The 21,881-nt window shown below is 47.1% G+C and overlaps 1 protein-coding gene across 1 annotated transcript in view; it reads left to right on the plus strand.

Moving 5' to 3' along the window:
* Positions 1-16,451: 16,451 nt before the first annotated feature.
* The window catches only part of LOC111148021 (hexokinase 2), a 60,998-nt gene continuing 55,568 nt past the window's right edge, over positions 16,452-21,881 (plus strand). The window contains exon 1 of the mRNA XM_022504365.1: positions 16,452-18,104. Coding sequence (XP_022360073.1) covers positions 18,042-18,104 — 63 coding nt within the window. The 5' untranslated portion in view covers positions 16,452-18,041. The remainder of the gene's footprint in view (positions 18,105-21,881) is intronic.

Here is a 21,881-nt window from a genome sequence, read left to right on the forward strand (position 1 = left end):
CGTCCCAGTCCAGGACCCATTGGAACCTGGGAGAAATAGTTAAGGATCCTGCACGCCCTTATACTCCCTTGTACCCTCATTGCTGTTTCCAATCCATGCTTGAAACTTTGCACTGTGACATCATTGTGTCCTAAGACAATTAAGAGGCCTTTTAATTAATGTGTGACTAGACCCAGAATCAGAGGTAGAGAATAAATGAAGGATTCCCACATGTGAATGAGCAGAGATGCTGGGAAGTGAGGCATTGTGCTCTAGCTGTCTGCACTGTTGAAGGCAGAGGTGAAGAACTGTTCTCAGCTGCTCCCGAAAAACTTTATAGGGTGTGGTCTGCAATGTTATGGGAGACCCTGAAGAACTTTCAAACACGTTAGAAGATGAGGCTTCCTTGTGCACACTCCCTCACTAGAGGATCCAAATTTTCACAAGGCTTTGAATACAACCTTACGATGCCCATATTGTGTCTCCAACCAGATCTCTGATATGAACACAAGCTCATAAAGTCTGTCTCCTTAGTTACTGTAAGCATTTCAGCTTATGGAACTCTGGATCTACTCACTAACCCATTCTTCCCCATGTTCCCCTGTCTCAATAAATGGAACTACCCATTTGCTGAAGCCAGAAACCTGGAGTCATTCACCCTACCAGCAAGTGTTCTGTCTTCCATCTCTAGAACTTTTCCGACTCCATCCCCTGGTCTCTCTCTTTCTGCAGCTGTCATGTCTTGCCAAACCACCTTCATTTCTGGCCCGGTTGACTCATTGGCCTTCAAACTGGTTACCCAGTTCTTCTCCTGCTCTTTTCCAGCCCGTGTCCCAGAGGGAAGCCTGAGTGGCTTGTGAGCATTTATACCTTGGACCATGTCACTCACCTGCTTAGTGCTCTCTAGAGTCTTCCCACTCAGCTTAGAATGAAAATCCCACTTTCCTCTCATGGTCTCCTATATTCCCCGTGAATCTGGGCTTATCTCATGCCTCCCTTCCTCTATGCTGCCCCTCCTTTGTACTTCTTGCAGTGGCCTGTCCTTGCCCAAATATTTCCTATTCTCATGTCTGTGAGCATGCCTTTCCCTCTCCTGGAAGGCTCCTTGGCCCCACTTTGCCTGGCTGACCTCCGGCATGCTGTGCACAGTGTTATCCATGGGCAATGTCCCCTAGAGCTATGTATCGAGGCAGCCCTCTTTCCTGACCACACAATCTAAACTGGGCTGCCAGCTTCTCACTCTCAGAATACATTTTCTTTTTTTGCTCATAGCACGTGTCGTAATTTGTATTACACACTTATTTGGGTTTAGCTTTTCAACTGTCTGTTTTCTCCCTAAACTGTAAGCTCCATGGAGGTGTGTCATGTAAACCACTGTGTTTCTGGGCTTGGTACAGTGATTGGTGTTGTAGGTCCAGTTGAATGAATGAATGAAAGTCTATAGGGCAAGGGAAGCAGGGTGATAGAGGGCTGGGTAAAGAGGACTGGAGCAGCAACACGGTACCAGTACCCAGAGAATTTTGAAGCTTGAGGACATGTACATTTGGTGCTGCTCTTAGAGGCCCATCTGTGAAAGCTCTAAGAACTGTGTGCTGATCGGTTTCCAAGTGGGGCTAAATATTAACCCGCTGTCATTATCCTGAATGTGAGATCAAGCCCTGCAGTGCTAGTGGAAGGCCTTATCTCCCGACTTGATCACCCACACACAGAAAATGAAGAGAGATCAGAAGTCTCTGCCTCAGTTGCATTGAACCCCTGCCTCTCCTCTAGTCCTTATGTTCCCACTCCAAACCCTGATATTCTTTGCCTTTCCAAGCCCCTGGCTTCTGCCTATGCTATTCATCTATCTCTTTATTTCTTTTGTGCTCCCTTCTCAGGCTCAGAAGGCTTCCCTTTCTTTTTGGTCAACTGTGTTCCAGAGGGGTCCCAGGCATTCTGGCCCTTGATTTGTTGCTAAATCAGCAGCTTGTGGGCTCCTGTCTCTCCCTTTGGTCTAGAGAGCCTCTGCTGCCTGCCTGTCCCCCCAAGTCAGCACCAGCTCTCCTTGATCAGTCTGTCAGGTTCACAACCTGGCACCCACTCTCTGTGTCCCTGTGCACCCTCCTCTTGGGAGGGAGGGAGGGAAGGAGGGAGGGAGGGAGAGCCGCTTCTCCTGCTCCTGGTTTGAGAAAGCAGGCATTACTTCATCACCAAATACCTAGAACACCCAAACTGCAGGATAAAAACAGACCCTCTCCAGAGAGTTTCTTTCTACTTCCTTTTTTAAGCTTCCTTTTTTTATTTGTTTGTTTATACAGTCCACAGAAATGAGAACCAAAACTCAGTGGGCACCAAGGTTTCTGCTGGAAAAACTGGTAGTGTTTGAGATATTTACTATTACTTAAATTTTATATTACATTTCATAATGGTGCCCATGCTATAAAACTCAATTCGTTCGAAAGGCAAACATGAAACATGAAGTTTCACTCCCATGCCATCTGCTCCCTCTTCCCCTCAAAGTCTCTTTCATCACCTTTCGAAGATCTTCCTTGCACTTGCAAGCAGGCCTGTGTTTTCACTCTCCTCCTCCTCTTACTCAACGTTGTTCTGTATCTTGCTCTTTTCTCTAAATGACGTGTTCTGCGTTAGTAATCCAAAAGCTTCACAACTTTTTATAGCTGTATGGTGTTCCATTACTTGGACAAATCATAATTTATGGTAATAAAATGACACATGTAATTCACACATATTCAAGTATGTTTGTGAATACATTCCTAAAAGTCAAAGGCTATGTTCGTTTTTAATATTTTTTAAAGAATTATTTATTTGACAGAGAAAGAGAGAGAGAGAGCATGCACCCCGGGGTGGGAGAGGGAGGGCAGGGCAGAGGAGGGGGAGAGAGAATCCCAAGCAGACTCCCTGCTGAATGAGGAGCTGGAGTGGGGTTCAGTCTCACAACACTGAGATCGTGACCTGAGCCGAAACCAAGAGTGGGGCGTTTAACTAACTCGGCCACCCAGGTGCCCTCATTTTTACTTTGATAGATATTGACAAATTATCCTCTGGAGAAATTTATGAGAGTGCCTATTTTCACACATCTTTGTCAGTGTGGTTTCTAAATCTTTCAATGTTGTCAAACTGTGAGCTGAAAAATACATTTTTATTGTAATTTTTATTAGTCTTTTTCATTTTATAAGTGATCTGAAGTATTTTTTAGGTTAGTTTTTTGTTGTTGTTGTTGTTTGTTATGACTGAGAGAGAGCGCAAGCAGGCAGAGTAGCAGGCAGGGGGAGAGGGAGAAGCAGGCTCCCTGCTGAGGAAGGAACCTGACACAGGGCTCAATGCTAGAATGCTGGGACCATGACCTGAGCTGAAGGCAGTTGCTTAACCAACTGAGCCACCCAGGTGCCCTGATCTCAAATATTTTTTCATATACTTAGAGCATTTATATATTTTTTTCTATGACCTCTTCATATTCCTGCCCCCCCCCTTTTTTCTTCAAATGGGACAATGGTCTTTCTCTTATTTACCTATATAGGCTACTTATGTTTTAAGGACATTTGTTTATGGTGGATTTGTCTTGAGGAATTACAAAATTTTAATGTACCTAAATTCATCTTTCTTTTGAGGTATCTGGGTTTTTGTGTGATGCTTAGAAAAGCTTTAATTGGAGATTATTTTAAAACTTCTCTAATAATTTAATTTTTAATAATTTTTTTCTAATAATTTAATTTTTTAACATATTATTCTCTGCTTCATCTGGAATTTATTTTATTATAAGCAGTAAGATAAGAATGCAAGTTAATTTGTCTTCCCAGATGGCCACCCTGATGTTCCAACGTTTACAAGTTAATCCATCTTTTCCTTGCTGATTTGAAAAACCACCTTTAGCATAAATTAAACCCTTGTATGTCTCTGGGTCTGTTTCTGGACTTTTTACTTTGCCCACTGGCTTGTCTGTCTAATCAAGTCTGGCTGCATGTTTTAAACCTTTTTACTTCTATCTTTATGTCAAAGGGGTTGCAATGATATTTTAGGGTAGTGTTAGGGGTGCTCTTGGTACCTGGCAGAGCTAACTGGGCCATATGGAGACTGAATCCTTAATCCTGGCCTAAATCACTCTTCATTCAGCCCTTTGCCAACTACAACAAAAGAGGATCTGACATTAAGGATCCATGGGTTTGGAAAGTCCGACACCACATCCTGTTCTTAGTTAAGCCTCACAACCACCTCCACGAAGCAAAGTGTCATTTTGGTCATTTAGGTCATTTTGGTTGCAAGAGACAGACTTGCCAGGGCTGGTTCAAATAATAAGGGGTGCATTGTTTTCCTGTATAAGTAAGGGGGACATAAATGTTAGCCACCTCATCAGGAAGAGCTATACAACAAGACCTCATATGGAAGGTCTCTTATGTTTTTTTTTCTTTTTAAATTGCTCGTCATTTACCTAATTTAAAAGTGTAAACATATAAAACTCATTTTACAAGGTTGAATGCAGGCATATTTAAGGACCTATACCAAACATATTAGTGTGCTGACCTATGACAAGGGCTGGGGAGGAAAGAGTATGGGTATCAGGGTTGAAGGGTTGCAAAAAGGGAAAATGAAAAGAAATAAACCACAAGTGGAGGGACATTGCATGGGCTGATGAGCGTGTGCTATGCAGTGAAGATCAGTGAACCCTTTGCATCTGGGATCCTTTAAAAAATTAAAAGTCAAAATGGAAGACTCCAGGCAGAGCTCACCATTTGGTGTGGACTCCTTGAGACAGGTCTCCCATTGTTGGGTGGGTTCCATGGGTAGTGATGACAGCTCAAAGAGGTGGTGGCCGGCTCTTTCCAAGGAAGACTGGGAAGCACAGGACAACCCCATCTCAGGGATATTTCACTCCCTGTGACTAAAAGTGAGCTCTCGAGGCACAGCCATCACCTGGAAGCTGGTTAGAAATGCAGACACTCGGGTCTCACACCAGATCTGCTTCAGCAGAGTCTGACTTTTAACCAGATCCCCAGGTGATTAGAATAAATCATTAAAATTTGAGAACCTCTGCTCTAGGACATGGTTTGGCAAGTGGAAGGTTGCTTAGTGTCCAGTGCAGCTCAACCTACGGAGCCAACTCATTGTCCCCTCATGGTGGGTCATCACAGCTTCAACGGCTAAAGGGAAACAGTTCTGAGTGGAGACAGGATTTACGATGTAACCTCAGAGAATGTGCCCAGAGCACAAACAAGGTGGAGATTGCCACACTTGGAAAAGTCAGGAAGCTACGAGGTTAGGGTGTTTGGTAGTTGTCCATAGGCTAACTGAAGCCTCCCAGGATTCTGCAGGACTTGGAGAAGAGAAGAGAACTCTGATCCAAGAGGGAAGAGGAGTGACCAGGATGTCCGTCAAATGTGAAAAGGCCTGGAGTGACCCAGCTGGAGGCCAGAAGTCCTAAAAGGAGTGGAACTTTTACTCAAGGGTAAAAGCAGCGTTGGCATCGGGACCACCAATATCACCTCCCAACCCTCGGGTCTGAGATGCGAGAGAGGAGAAGCCTCTAGAGGAGAGCCAGGGTCAGGTAAGGCCCAAAGGTGAAGGACACATTCTATAGAGAAGCCAAGGATGCAAGGGAGTTTGTTTGTTGCAAAATTGGGGCTCCAGAAGACACACTGTGTGTCTTCTGTGTGTGAAAAGAGTAGAAGATCAGACTGGAGAAATACAGGGAGGAGATGGAGGGCACAAAAGGCGGGAGGTGAGTTAGCATTTTGGGAACTGTGTCAGTCAGGATATAACAGTCTCTACTATTGCAACAGATGACCCCAAATCTAAGTGGCTTAAATGGTGGTTTCTTGCTTATACTACTGTCCATTACAGGTTGGTGTGGACCCTGCTCCATGTCCTCCTTACCTAGGGATCTAGGATGATGGAGACTGTCTCTCTATGCTTCCATGATAGCCAGAGCTCAATTTTTAAGAAATATTTTATTTATTTATTTATTTATTTATTTATTTATTTAAGAGAGGGAGAGAGAGTGTGCATAAGCAGGGGGTAGGGTAGAGAGAGAGGGAGAAGCAGGCTCCCCACTGAGTAGGGAGCCCGATGTGATGTGGGGCTCCATCCCAGGACTCTGGGATCATGACCCAAGCCAAGGCAGACACTTAACCAACTGAGTCACCCAGGAGCCCCTAAAGCTCAATTTTTTGTGTGCATTTGCTGGAGTTTTCATTAAACAAAGCAATTCATATGACCACCTCTGAATTTAAAGGGACAAGATGTGCAATCCTACCATGAACCTGAAGGAAAACAAGAAATATTTGGTGACTAGAACTAATGATTACCACAGGTAGTGACTAACTTATAGGGGTGTGAGTGAATGAACTTACCTTTAAGTTTCAGAAGAGAACTCTGGGACAGTTCTGTTGGCATGCAAGCCTGCTGCCATCCACTGGAGGGTGGCTGAGTCCTGATACACCAGGAATCTGTGCCTATTCCATGGGCATGAGTTAGTTCTCGAGATTTCCAGAAGTGTAGGAATCAGAAATCTACACAGACATATGCAGTTGTTGGGATGGCATGTTAACCTTGCTCTTTGCTCTGAAAAGTTGGTCTTTGTAATGAATGGTTTTGTTTTCAGGCCAGAGAGATATTGGGTAAATAACTGTCTCAGCAAAAAACAAAGAACAGGGATATATTGTTCTTCTGGGTATTTCAGCTGATACTTTAATCTTGACTCCCTGAACTCCTATGTCTCCTTGAGATACCAGCCAATGTTGCAAGTAGAAGCAGCCAACCTCACATTTTCCCTGATTGCTAAAATTCTACCAATAGTAAAGTCATACCTCCCTCTCTGAAAAGATTTAGAGAGCACATTTGTAATGCTCTTCGATTGACTAGTGAGCAAATGTTCTGTGGCCATCTTGAGTGCCTAGCCTTCTAGTTCTGCAGAAATATGCATATTAAATCAAGAATGTTAGGGGGTATGGAAGTGGATGAAATAGGTGAAGGAAGTCAAAAGGTACAAACTTCCAATTATAAAATAAATATCATGGGATGTAATATACAGCATGGTGAGTATAGTTAATAATATTGTATATTTGAAGGTTGCTAAGAGAGTAGATATTAAAAGTTCTCATCACAAAGGAAAAATTGTGTGGCGATGGATGTTAACTTATTGGGGTGATCATTTTTTTGATGTACACAAATATTGGATCATTATGTTGTATACCTGAAACTAATATAATGTTTTATGTCAGTTATATCTCAATAGAAAAATTTTAAAAAGAATATTAACCTCATTGGGTTCTAGAACTGTAGATCCATATAATCTATTGTGATTAGACCACTGATTTTGAAATTCTCCATTTGGATTACTCTGCAGGAAATTGGTACAGGAGCCCAACACCTATGATGTAGGGAAGATTGGTCAGTTCTTCTTTTTGTAAAAACCCTGCTCTTTTAGCCATCATATGACTAAGAGAAGGTGACCCTGTCCTCAGCTGTAGGGTGGGCCCTGATTAGTCTCAGGCAGGGTGTCTCAGTCTTGACACTATTGACGTTGAGCCCAGGGAATTCTACGTTGTCGGGGCTGTTGTGTGTAGGACAGGATGTCGAGTAGCATTTCTGCCAGTAGAACCCCAGCTACCGTTGAAACAACCCAAAGTGTCTCCAGATATTGTCAAATGTCTCCTGGGAGGAAAAGTGCACCCTTCCAAGCCATGGGTGTAAGCCAATCATGATAATCCATTCTTCTTTCTAGATAGCTGGCAGAAGAATGGGTATGTGACTATTTGGCTAATGAGATTAGGGGGGGAAGAAAAACTGCAGGAAGGTTTGAAGAAATGTTTTCTTCCTTAAAAAAAAAGAGACCTGGGGGCACCTGGATGGCTCAGTTGGTTAAGTGGCTGTCTTCTGCTCAGGTCATCAGGCCAGGGTCCTGGGATAGAGTCCCATGTGGAACCCCCACTCCCATGGGGCTCCCTGCTCAGCGGGGAGTCTGCTTCTCCCACTTTCTCTGCCCCTCCCCCGGCTCATGCGTGTGCTCTCTTCTCTCTCAAATAAATAAAATAACCCTTTAAAAAGAGAGAGGGAGAGGGAGAGAGAGAGAGACCCGGGAGGAAGCAGTTCCTTTCCCTTTCTCTGGATTTTGCAGTTTGTAGCTGAAACTCAGGCAATGTTGTATCCGTCTCACTACCAGCATGAAGATGAAGCCAACTCAGGAAGCCCAGAGCTCCTCAGAGAAGGAGGGGCAGAGCCCTGACGCTCCCAGGAAGCTCAGCCCACCATTGGGTGGCTTTTTATTTGAAACAACAAATACTTTTTTGTTGGAGCCTGAGTGTTCTGTTTCTTGCACCTGAAACCATGAAACTGGCAGAGATAGAGGCAGCGTCCTTGTCCATTCGGACCGGGACAGTTGCCTTCTTAATTAAAAGTAATACATTTCTCATCATCGAAGTGACAGGAGGTCAGGAATTTACTTGGGTTCTTGGCAAGTTGATAAGAAAACTGAGCACCTACTGTCTAGAGGGGAAGAATGAGGCAGCTAAGAAGAGAAGGACTAGATAGCCCTGACCAGGAATGGATACAAACATCAGAGAAGTTAAGTGCAAAGGGATAGGGCTTAGTGAGTGGAGGAGTCAGACTTAGATGCAAATTTACCCGGAGCACTGAGACCAAGAACCCAGAGTCATGCTACAGCCATGGTCTTTACTGTTGGCTGCACAGTGGAATCACCTTGGGAGCTTTAAAAATACCGATGCCTGGGCCCTACCCCCACACATCCTGGTATAATTGGACTGGGGTGTAACCTGGGCATCCTTTTTTTTTTCTTTTAACTTAAGATTAAAATTTTTTTTTTTTTTTTGGTGGATTCAGGTGTCCCCGTGTCCTTTTTACTCTATTGTGTTGCCTTTGCAGCAGGCTGGCTGGGTTGGAGCACCCGGGCAGGGGAGTTGGGGGGACGCTGTGCCCGCAGCCTCAGCCAAGAGGGTCGGGTTTTGGCTTCATGCAGGATAGAAATCAAACTTGAGCCAAGAGGAAGTGAGAACAGAGTTTACTGAGACACAGAGAAAGCAGATACAGACAGAGCATCCGGGATACTCAGAAAGGAAAGAAAAGCGTGTCTGGTGTTTGCTTGGAGCCTGGGTTGTTTTTTTTTGTTTGTTTGTTTGTTTGTTTTTTAAGGTTTTATTTATTTATTTGATACAAAGAGCAAGAGAGAGATCACAAGTAGGCAGAGAGAGAAGGAAGCAGGCTCCTCGCTGAGCAGAGAGCCCGATGTGGGGCTCGATCCCAGGACCCTGAGATCACGACCAGAGCCAAGGCAGAGGCTTTAACCCACTGAGCCACCCAGGTACCCTGGGTTTGGGGTTTTTATGGAGGATTGTAGTTTGGTGCAGATGCCTTCTCAGGTGTCCAGGAACATAGATGAGCATTGAGGTGTCCTCCATGTCACTTCTGCCCCGGAACCAGGGGTCTTGGTGAGTTAGTGGTGTTAGAAAATGTTCCTGACAGCCCCACCTGGTCACCCCTTAGATGTGCTGTCTTGTGCTGGAAAACTCCAAAGAAATCATTAACTCCTTAACCTGTACAAGGAGGACCCACATTACCTGTTTCATGAGGCGTGTGTATGGCGGGGGAGGGGAGGGGTGTGGGTCCTAGCAAGAACAGAATCAGGATAAGGAGCAGAAAAGCAGTTTTTCACGGGGTCCCTTTAGTTTCCTTTCCTCCCCTACCTTTACACCACTAGATTCTTCTCTTAACTTCATCCTGTTTTTTTGTGAATAGATAATACTCGTTGTACCTTGTACACGTACCTGTCTTCCTGTCACTCAGTTCCTCCACCTAGAGGATAGTTTATAACTCTGTGTGGGTATATGTTTATTTTATTTTCAGTTCCTTTTTAGTTGACAGGACTTTGTATGCATACTTTCTACATCTAACACTTTTGACTTCACTGTACCTTACAGATTGTTCTATGTTTATACTTTGAGAGCATCTTCTCCTTTTTTATATGCAGCCAAGTTATTCCATGGTATGGATATGCCTTACTCTACCTAACCAGTCCCCAAGCGATAGGATTTAAGTTGGCCCCAGCCTTGCTTTGACAATGGGTGCCCCAGGGAATCACCTCGCACAGCACATGTAGGCTTACCTGTAAGAAAAATGGGCTCTCCAGGTCAATGGGCCAGTGTACTTGGGATTTATGGAGAGTGTCATGCGGACCTTATGGAGGCTGTGTTTCTTCGTCCATAATATGCTAGGAGGGGGCGCCTGGGTGGCTGTGCTGGTTAAGCGTCTGCCATTGGCACAGGTCATGATCCCAGGGTCCCTGGGATCAAGCCCACATCGGGCTCCCCACTCAGTGGGGAGTCTGCTTCTCCCTCTCCCTCTGTGCTTGCTCCCTCTCAAGGAAATAAAATGTTTTTAAAAAAAAACAATATGCTGGGAGAAAGAGCACCCTTGTTCTTCATGGTAAGGTGTAATATCATTGATTTGTGCCAACCTGATATGTGAGAAATGGTCTATCAGTTTATCACCTATAAAATATAGGTGCATTTTCACCATTCTGAGTAACGTTAATAATTTTTTCATATATCAAATAGCCATTTATTCCCTTCCTGTGAACTCTCTGTGTTCTTTACCCAAGGGTTTTTTTATTTCCTTTTCTTATTAATTTGAAGAAGCTCTTTATATAGTAGAAAAATGAGCCTTTTATGTCTGATCTGTATTTTTGTCTAGGTTGACTTTTGATTTTACATAATGGATACTCTTTTAAGGGTCCTCTCTCTCTCTCTTTTTTAAAGATTTTATTTATTAATTAGAGAGAGAGAGTGCACACACGAGGGGAGGAGGGGCAAAGGAAGAAGCAGACTCCGTGCTGAGCCGGGACATGGGTCTCTTCTCTTAGGACATTTAGATTTTTGTCTCTCTCAGAAAAGACTTCACCGCTCTGACATTAGAAAAAGCAAATGAAGAAGCTTCTTCCTGTGGTTTCCAGAATTTAGGAGGAAAGTCTTGTTTACGTTTCCACACGAATGTTACAATCAGCCTGTTTATTTTAAAAAAATCCATTATTTTCAGTTGGATCGTATTTAAAGTTTACAAGTTTACATAAGACAAAATGAAGTTCCGTGAAGCCATGGTGCGCCTCCCTCCTTGTACCAGTCGGCATCCCGAGTTCCTTGTCCGTTTATTTAAATTCCTAGACATTTTGTCTTTTTGTTCACTATTACAACGGAAGAAAAGACGCCATTAACATCTGTTGATTATTTATATGGCATCAGGATTTGTAAAAGTTCTCTAAATGATTCCTCTTTTCTTTTTTTTATGATTTTATTTATTTATCTGTCACAGAGAGCACAAACAGGGGGAGCAGCAGAGGAGGAGGGAGAGGCAGAATCCCCACGGAGCAGGGAGCCTGATGTTGGGCTGGATCCGAGGACCCTGGGATCATGACCTGAGCTGAAGGCAGACCCTTAACCAACTGAGCCACCCAGGTGCCTTTTCTAGATGATTCTAAGAGAGTGGCTACAGCAGGGTGGGAAGTGGGCATGCAGAGAGGGCCCTGAGCTGTAATCCAGGAAAGCATATTTTGTCAAGGCCATTGTTTAGAATTGCCAGCCCATGATGATAATAAAAACCCAAACTGACGAAAGGTTTAACTATTATTTATACATTCGCTATGGCAAGGTACCCCTTGCTGTCTGCACCCAGGGCCAATGGCCTCCACGCCTCTGCACACCACTCTTCCCAAAAGCTACCAAGGGTGAGAATCAACGGCTTAGTCTTTCCTGTCCTCACCCCTCCCATTTCATTTCATCATCTCTCATGTTCTGCTTGAGCTACCTCTTACCTTTCTCACTTCTTTCACTTTTGTGACCTTTTGCCATAAACCTTGTAGAATCTTCCCCCCGCATCTTTCCCCAGGACTCTGGTCTTACTCCCCACCAATCTGTCCTCCACGTTGCTTCTACCCCAGGTGCAGATGGGATGCTCATACTTCCCTTTTTTTTTTTTTTTTAAGATTTTATTTATTTATTTGTCAGAGAGAGAGAGGGAGAGAGAGCAAGCACAGGCAGACAGAATGGCAGGCAGAGGCAGAGGGAGAAGCAGGCTCCCTGATGAGCAAGGAGCCCGATGCGGGACTCGATCCCAGGATGCTGGGATCATGACCTGAGCCGAAGGCAGCTGCTTAACCAACTGAGCCACCCAGGCGTCCCTCATACTTCCCTTTTTGCTGAACCCTCTTGCCTACCTGCCCAACCTTCCTCCTGCCATTCCCCACTGACAGTGGCTCTCTAGACCAGAGCACTGCATGTCATTTGGAACATGGCAGTCTCCCATGTCCCTGAGACTCTGCATTCACTATTTCTGACATCTGGAATTTTTAAAAATCATCGAGTTCTTACTGCATAATAAGCTTGAGATTATGAGTGACGAGTTTAGGAAACTGGTATTCGGGATCTACTCTGTATGTACTGGGTCCTGAACTAGATTCCATCTCGTGATTTCCACTTTGCAGATAAGGAAACTGGAGCTCACAGAGGCGGAAGACCACATGGTGTTCCCATGTGAGCCTCAGCGTGCCGCCATGCTTTTTAATGCTTTTGATATATTTTGGATTTTTAGGAAGCCAATTTGTCTAAGGGCCCTTTAAACTTCACGATGTAGCCTATTCAGTGACTGCTGGGTGTGGTGGATGTTTGTCAAGCTTCGGGCTCCTGTAGCCCAGTTTTCCAAGTTACGACTCCTGACTCCTGGGGTTGCTTTCCCAGCTTCCCTTGCGGCTAGGGCATGGGTACATGCCTAAGCTCCAGCAACCAGCTGGGAGATGTCAGTTTGGATGCAAACACCATAAAGGAGGTGCTATGCGGAATTCCTTCTAGCAAGGATGCTGAGAGACAGATATGCAATTGTCAAAGGTGGCTGTGGCTTGTCCTGGCTAATCTTGCGTCCAGCATCAGCAATGTGGGCGAGACACCTGAGCCCAGCAGCCAGAGCAACGGCATTTCCACTGGCAGAGTTTGATGGCGTCACTTGGCCATCGCTCTTGAGTGGCAAGCCTGTCAGCCTGATTCTCCAGCCGTCCTGAAGATCTTCAAAGAGACTAAATAGTCCTCCATTAACTCTTTTTCTGCTTAAACTAGCTTGAATGGGTTCTTTTTGCAAACCTGACAGATAAAATGAGGTTGTGTATCTTGTGGCTTCCATTTTTCTATTTTAACTACTTTCAATACCACCTCCCCCCAATATCCCAAATTCACACATTGTGATTGAAATATGAGAGATCATGGAGGTCTTTAGGGCCCAGTGTTAAAGATAACACAGTGTAAGGAGTCTTAAGTATTTACATTCAGGGAAGGCCCACCCTCCCTCTGAAAAATCTATGTAATCCCATCACTTATAACTTGCTTCAAACTTAAGAAATCCTAATTAGAGAAAGGAATATTTGGGAGACAGAGGTCTTTTGTCCTGTCTCTTCCCAGGACAGCTGCCTATAAGCTGATGGCTAGGTTTGGGTCAATCCTATGTAAGGCCAGAGCCAGCCTGTGAAAAAGCTGACATTTATATCCATCAGACCACCCTTGGCTGACTCTGGCCTATGGCTCTGTCTCTTCCTCTAAAACTCCATCACATAGAAACACACACACACACACACGTTTGACTCTCAGTGACAGACTTTTCCCTTCTGCCATAATTGTTTTATGTGTTGGTTTTGTACCTCTGATTAAACATTTAATCCCTCAGGGGGACAAGAACCACATCTTGTGTTTCTTTTATAATTTTTACAGCACTGAACAGATTGTCCTGAAGGGTAAGGGTTTGCTTAATAAATATTCACTGATTAATTTCTCTCTTGGGGCTGTGAGAGTAAATGACACGGGTGTCTCATTTTTCTTAAATGTGTGTGTGTGTGTGTAAGAGATAGAGAGATCTGAGAGTCAAGAAGTCATACACTCTAGGCATGGCATTTAGAGCTAGAAAAGTAGAAGACCCAAGACACAAGTCTCAGCCTTGTGAGTAACCTAGCTTTAGCTTGTCATGTATAAATTGGGGCTTATAACAATATCTACACTACTTCCTGGAACTGGGGCCTACAGAAGACATTATGTGTACTTAAGTCACTTTGTGATTGTTATGGGGCCCATATGAAATGGGACCAGAGAGGGGAGTGGGGAAGAGGCTCTAAAGTCATTGTACAGAAAAGGGATTATAGCCGACATGACCCATGGGGTTTGGTCCCACCCTCCTAGGGCCAACAGGACTTTTTTTTTTTTTTTAAGATTTTATTTATTTATTTGTCAGAGAGAGAGAGAAAGAGAGAGAGAAGGAGAGAATGCATATAAGCAGGGAGAGCAGGCAGAGGGAGAAGCAGGCTTCCTGCTGAGCGGGGAGCCCAGCGTGGGACTTGATCCCACAACCCTGATATCATAACTTGAGCTAAAAGATGCTTAACCTACTAAGCCTTGGGGCCAACAGGTTTTATAGCGCTGGACTTCCAAGTATTTCCAGGTAGCAGGCATCCTCCTCTTGACAGCCCACTCCTAGCCCAGGAGGTCAATTCTACCTCAGACTTTAAAACCTCTAAACCTGTAGCCTTACATCTTGTCTCACCCCCACCTTGGTTCAGGCCTTGGTCCTACCTTACAGCTTAGGCCTCTTTCTGTCTCTGGTCTCTAATCCTCCCACCCCCACCCTGGAGCGCAGCTATTGACCTAAAAAAACAAATCTGATCACATCCCTTCTCTAAGAAGCTCTGTTGGATATCTAAACCTGTATATCTATGGTGTTTATCTAAAGAGGGAAGCCCAGCTATGAGGCTGTTTTCAGTCAGGTGAGAGATGTTGGGTGTGTGAACTAGGAAAGATCTAGAGGTGGAAAAGATTAGACAAATAATATATGAAGCTATGAACTCTTTCTGTGTGTGTGTGTGTGTGTGTCATTATACAAAACACGAACAATAGTTCTTTCTTTTTTTTTTTTTAAAGATTTTTATTTATTTGTTAGAGGGAGAGAGAGAGTATAAGCAGCAGGAGCAGCAGGCAGAGGGAGAAGCAGACTCCCCACTGAGTGAGAAGCCTGATGCGGGACTTAGTCCCAGGCCTCTGGGATCAATGACCTGAGCCAAAGGCAGAGGCTTAACCAATTGAGTCACCCAGGCATCCCAAACCATGGTTATTTCTAAAATTTCTCCTACTCATTTAGATATTCAACAAATATTTATTGTGTGCCCACTGTTTGCTGGACACCATTCTAAGCACTGCATGTGTGAGGGAACAAAACAGATACAGATCTTGCCTACTCATAGCTCACAGTCTAGCAAGGAGAGAAAGAACAATAGGAAAGTGAGTAGGAAGTCAATCAGGGTCACATGAGAGTGACTAGGGGAACCACTTGAGATTAAACTGATCAGAAGAAAGTCCTCTGAAGAAGAGTTGGTATTTAAGCTGAGTCAGCGGGACACAGATCTGGAGAAGGATATTCTAGACAGAAGAAAAACAAAGAGTAAAGGCCCTTGGATGGGAAACAAGTTTGGCATTTTTGAGGACAGCATGCCCATGTGAATGCCAAGCAGGGTACTGGGGAAAGTAGTATGGGATGGGATGAATGCGAGCAAAGGCTATAGCATATCATTGTCAGGATTTTGAATTTTATTCTAGGATTAGAAACCATTAGATAGATGGCTTGGAGTGAGGGAGGGAGAGAAGGCATGAATGGAAGCAGGGGCAAGGTAGGCTGATGTGGTATTGGCTCTGGCCGAGTTGTTGGCAGCTTGTGTCCAAGCGGTCCAAGGACATGGAGAGAAGTGGTCACTTACAGGATTTATTTTATGGGTCAGATAGATGGCTTGCTGATGGACTGACTGATAATGAGGGTGAGTGGCAGGAAGGAATTAAGGATGACTTAGGGTGGGTGGTGATGTCATTGCTGAGACAACTGGGAAAGGGATAAATTAGGGAAGAAAAGTTGCGTTTGGCTTTGGATATGTTGAGTGTGAGACGCTAGTCATTCAGTGGCGATGACAAAAGGTTGCGGGAGAATTGAGTCTGGAGCTCCTAGAGAGGTCCTTGCTGTAGATTTCCATCTGTGCATTACCAGCAAGGAGTCATGAGGCTGGGAGGGATCACTCTGGGAGAGAGCATAACCAGATCCGAGGGTGGAGGACAGCCCGGGTGTACTCCCGCATTTGCAGGTCGAGAAAACAGGGTCTGAGGAGCCTAGGGACACCAGAAGGGTGGAGCTTCCCCAGTTCCCACTGAGGAAGGTGTGTCCAGACACAGGATGTGGTCAACTGTGTGTGGGCATCACCAGAAGTGGAGTAAGACAAGGGTGGAAAGGGGATAAGAACATGGGATTTGGCCACAGGTTAAGACATTATGGTGAGTGTGACAAATGCAGTTTGGGACGCAGGCCTGACTGGAGTACAAGGAAGGAGAGGCATGAATGTATAGTTGGCAAGGGTACGTAGCTTTCAAGAAGTTTTGCTGAGAGGCTGGATCATGGATGTTTTTTATTTCCGTCTGTATATTCCAGACACAAACATGTATTACATAATACTATAATAATGTATACAGTGCAGATAGCACCCGACTGTTTATGAGAGGAGAAGCTCCTCAGTAGAACACAAAGCCCTTCATCTTCCCACCCCTGTGACCTCTCCAACCCCAGGCTTGACCCTTTCCACAAGCACCAGTCCCCTGCCTGCATCAGTCTGTATTTCATTCTTGCCAGCTGCCACTCATATACCAACTCAGAGTCTGGTGCCAGGCATTAGCTGTGGCCGGACCTCCCCCTCCTTTCAGCATCTGTGAACCACCTCACCCCACATACGTCCAGGATCATTCCAGTACACACTTATCACCCAGGCCGTCTCACCCACGCGTCGGTCCTACAGCTGCGGAAAAACCTCCTTTCCTGTCCTTTACTTCCCCGGGCTCTTAGAGCGGTAGAATAGGAAAATAGGGAAAAAGAATTGGGCCTCAAAGTCAGACGGGTGTGGGGGTTCCTTCCCCCATCTGCCACATAGCTGTGGGACTCTGGGCAAGTCTCTTAACGGCCCGTGCCTCGAGTTCCTCTTCTGTAAAACGAGGTTAGTAAAACCCACACCCTATCCGTTTTGTGATGCCTGGTATAGAGCAAGCAGCAGCTACCGTGGCGCCTCAATTTTGCTTCAGCGCTGCGCCCCGCTGAGCCACGACAGGTGAGGACTAACATGTTTCAGAAATGTGACCCAGCATTGGGGGCCCCTCACATGACCCCGAGATACCAGACGGTGTCCCTGTCCCCGCACAAGGCACGTGCCGGTCGGGTGACCCGTCTTTCCAGTCGTCCCACACGCCGGGTCTGTGATCACGCGCCCCCCACCCATAGCTAAGCCTGACGCGGCGGTGGCTCATGCGCCTTTCCGCCCCAGCCTCTAGCCACGGACCACACGTTCCATCCCTGCCGCCCGGCCCCGCCCCCTGCCCCGGGCGCGCCCCTCCAGTTTCCCGGCTCGGGTGTCGGAGGGGCCGCGCCCGCGGGCCGTGCGCACGGATTGGCTGCGCCGCGGCGGCGGGCGGCCCGTGGGTACACACACCCTCCCCGTGCAGCCAATGGGCGTGCGCGCGTCACTGACGGGGAGGCCCGCGAGCCGGCAGCCCCTCAATAAGCCACATTGTTGCATGAAACTCCAGAGCAGGAGTCCCCGGCCGCTGCTAGCGCCGCCGTGTCATCAAGCGGAGAAGCTCCGTGGGCAAGAGCAGCGCGCGAGTGAGCCGTAGAGGTCCGCTCGCCCAAGTGAGATCGGACCGAGATTCTTCCCAAGTTGAACCTTTACTGATCCTGTGGCAAAGTTAGCGCCTTGGCGGTGGGGCAACCCGACACGTCGCCAGCAGTGATTTTTGGGCGCCTTCTAGCAATCAGGACTCCCCAAACCTGTTTACAGAGACCCTAGACTCTATAGCTGGGCGTGCCATCGCCTTCTTTTTGTGCCGTCCGGATTCACTGCTCCCGGCCGGGCCCCCAAGCCCAGATACAAAGCGGTCGGACCGCGCTGTCCTCCTCCCCCGCACGCGCTCCAACCTCGGTTTCCCAACTCGGCGCCGTCGGGCCGCGGCAGGATGATCGCCTCGCATCTGCTCGCCTACTTCTTCACGGAGCTCAACCATGACCAGGTGCAGAAGGTAAGAAGAGCATGCAGGGGCGGCTGGCTCGCCTTTGACAAAGTTGTGTGGTCCCCGGCCCTCACTCTGGGGTCCCGGCCGGCCGGGACTCTCCTCCTTGACCCTGCGGGGAACCACTTCCTTTCCATTCGGGGTCGAGGACGCGGAAAAAGTCAGGGCTGCCGGGAAACTCCTGGGCGCGAGGAGCCACGTCCGCTAGGCACGGGCAGGCGTGTGCGCGCGTGCGAGGCGCCTGGGCTCGCGCACCGCGCGGCTCTCTGTCTTCCTGCCACTCTGCGCGCGCTCGCGCTTTTTTTTTTTTTTTTTCCACTGGAGGGGCGGGTCTCCCGGCACGTAGTCTGAGACTGCGGGGCCCACGTGGGAGGAACCCCTCTCTTGCTGCCGGAGTTCCGGCGAGAGCACGTGGGGGAGAATCGTGGCTGGTGGGGGGAGGCTCTGCTGCCACGTGGGACTGCGCGGGGTCTCCAGTGCCAAAGGATCGCGTTCTGGGGATGTGCGGTTCCCCTCGGCGTTCCTCAGGGCCTCGCGGAGGTGCTCTTGGGGAGAGGCCGATCCGGGAAGGAGCTGGGACAGCGGCCGAGAAACTCCGCCCGCCGCGCCCCCTCCCCGGAACTGAGGCGCCCGGAACTGAGGCCCCGAGAGGGGCGTACATTTAGCCACAGACGTGCCCCGGGGCGGCCGGGCCCTGAGTACCCGGCGCCCGCCTCCAAGTAGGGGGCGAACTTTGGTTAATACTTCTGGTGCTCCTAAAAGTTACACGAAGGATCCCGCAGTCTACCCCCGCTTCCCGCTTTGCTGTCTTCTTTGAAAAGTTTTCGTTAGGCAATCGAGCTTTTTCCTGTCCGAGACTCCGACAGGTCTGCCCACCTCGCTGTCGGCAGCCCCCCGCCCCCGCCAGTGCTCTCCGGCTAGGTCATTTACATAAGAAAGAGCTCCGGGCCCCGCCGGGAGCCCAGCTCTAGGTGCCTCAGGGTATGGGGTGGGGGTGGGGCTGGGCCTGAGGCGCTATCACTCTGCCGAGCACTGGGTTTCTGAAATAGACGGGATTTCAGGGTTGGCATCTGACCCTGGACCTCAGCTAGGACTTGAGAAGACGGGAGGGGCTGAGGGAGGGTGGGGGTGTCCAGAGCTGTGAGGCAGTGGCAGCGTTGCTTAATTACATACTTGAAATTTCTGTGTCTTAGAGGGAACACATTTGGGGTAGTGTCTTGACATAATTGTTGGGTGATGCGACCTGCTCGTATTCCCCTTCTGGGAATTCTGAGAGCAAAGGAGAGGATGGTGGGTTACCTTCATGGTGTTTTTCAGAGCCGTAGCAGATGAACCCCCAAATAAAACATGGCAGTACTTAGCCTCAGACTGGAGGAGGAAGGAGAGGGCCGCTGGTTTTGAGTTCATTTACTCTGCGTATAAAGGACTGATGCTCTCTTATTCCTGGGATGTGGCTCGGCTCTGCACTTGAATTCAGTTTAAGAATGTGTCTGTGAGCCGGCAGGATCTTGGCAACTTCTTTGGGCTTCTCTGCCCAAGAAGTGAGTTAACCCTTGGGGAAGAGTCACTCCTTGGCAAATCCTAAAGTAGGAAGCTGTAGGATTATTAATCCAGGGGAGGTCTTGGTTGTGTATCACTCCAGGACATTTTAATTCCTTTACCATTTTACTCTCCCCTAATCCAGAGGAAGGAGGCTAAGACTCGGACTGTCTAGGTATGGTTGGGAGTCATCACTTTGGTCCCAGGGTGGAGAGAGCATAAGCCAGGGTATCTGGAAATGAGTTCTAATCTGTTTTGTGATTTATTAACCACAGGACCCTGAACAAGTCACTTTGCCTCTTTGGACTGTTGGTTTCTTTTTGTAAAACAGGAGTGTCAGCAGCAGCCTTGTCCACTTTAGGGAGTTCTGATGATAAAGCACCGTAATGTAGCCTTGTCTTTTTTGTACGCGGCCCTTACCTACACTGACAGCTTCATTTTAGCCTGTGAAGGTCTGGGTGGACTCTGGGTGTATTTCCTCTAAATCACCGATGGGGGCGGAATAGAGTCAGACCTTTAATTTACCTGGTGTCAGAACCTGGGACTTGGCCTCCAGGCTAAGGCGAGCAAAGGGGTTTGATTCCACCTACCATTCTGTAGCAAGTAGGAAGAGAATCAGAGAATATTTGGAAGTATCTTTTCTTCTTTTTAAGTAGACTCCACTGCATACCCAGTGTGAAACCCAATGTGGGGTTTGAACTCATGACCATGAGATGAAGACACTTAGCTGAGTGAGACATCCCAGTATCCCTGGAAGCCTCTTTCCCAGTTCCTGCTACAAGGGTGAATTAGAGAAGGATGAAGTTTGAGTTTAATTTTAGAGAGTCTTTTGAAAAGGTCTGGATTTGGACTCTTCTGAAATCCCCATTATCTTGCCTATTCTGGGTTGTAGTCTGAGGGATGGAAAACTTAGATGCACTTAGCCACAACTAGCCCCTCACTCCCCCCAACTTGTCTCCTGATGGACAAGTCCAGTGTTTTGTACCATTAGCAGGAGAGTAAGAGTTATTTGCTCACATTTGCTGATTGACACTTTGAAACTTGAGGGCAAACACATCGGCATTTACTGTGTGCCAGGCCCTGGTTTAAGTTCTTTATGTTTGTTAGCTTATATTCGCAACAGTTGCACAAAGCAGAAGCAGTTATTATCAGCATCGCTGTCTTACTGGTAGGAACAAAGGCACAGTAACTTGTCCAAGGTCACTGGCTTTTGTTGTAAGAGCTGGGAATTAAAGTCATGCTGTCAGGCTTGAGAGCCCCATGCTCTTGACCACGCTCACCTGCTTCTGGGAACAAAAGTGGACTCCATCCTGGCCCCTGTCTGCATTCACTCTGGGCTGCTGGCAGCACCATCACCCAGCATGCCCAGAAATGCAACTAGCTCTTCTCTTGCTTACATTAATGGCACCAGTACCCTCTGGCTATTCTGGCTGGGAGCTCTGGACTCATTTCATTGACTTTCCTTTCTGATCGCTACACATTTGTCAACCTGTCTCTGGCTTAATTCAGAGGCCTCCTAGGGTTTCTCTGTTTCCAGTCTCTTTCTGGAGCGAGACTAGAACATTTCAGAACCCTTTTGTAACACTGCATACTTAAGGCCCGTTGATCCCTCCATGTTCTTTACCTCATTCCCTGAGGACTTGCATCACCATTCCTTTAATGCCATATTCTTCACACAAAGCACCTTTGCCCTATCATGGCTTTTTTTTTTTTTTTTTAAATGGGAGTTCTCATGACCAATTTTTTTTTCTTGTTGTTTTTCTTTTTCAAGATTTATTTGAGAGAAATGACAGCATGAGTAGGGGGAGGGGAAGAGGCAGAGGGAGAAGCAGACTCTCCACTGAGCAGGGAACCCCACTCAGGGCTTGATCCCAGGACCCTGGGACCATGACCTGAGCCAAAGGCAGGTGCTTAACCTACTGAGCCACCCAGGTGCCCTATCATGGCATTTTTGTAGTCCCACCATACATCGGACTTGGTAGTTTTCAGTTCTGGTTCCTTCCTCGGGGCAGGGAGAGTTCTGGCTGCTCACCTTTGTAGCCACAGTTTCTGGCCACCGATGAGGTGCTCAGTGAGTGTGAAGATGAGGGAGGAATCCTTCCTGGAGACAAGCTGAGCAAGGGCTGCAGGAAGGGGAGGGGAGTGAAAGGCACATTGAGGGATTGCTAGGACAGGGCTGAAGGGGATGGGTGGATGGGGGGCCATAAAGAAAGGCCTTAGACTCTTCTTTCATAAAGGCCTGAAGCT

Source organism: Enhydra lutris, unplaced genomic scaffold, assembly GCF_002288905.1.
Source record: "Enhydra lutris kenyoni isolate GAN:26980312 unplaced genomic scaffold, ASM228890v2 scaffoldscaffold18, whole genome shotgun sequence".
Taxonomy (NCBI): Eukaryota; Metazoa; Chordata; class Mammalia; order Carnivora; family Mustelidae; genus Enhydra; species Enhydra lutris.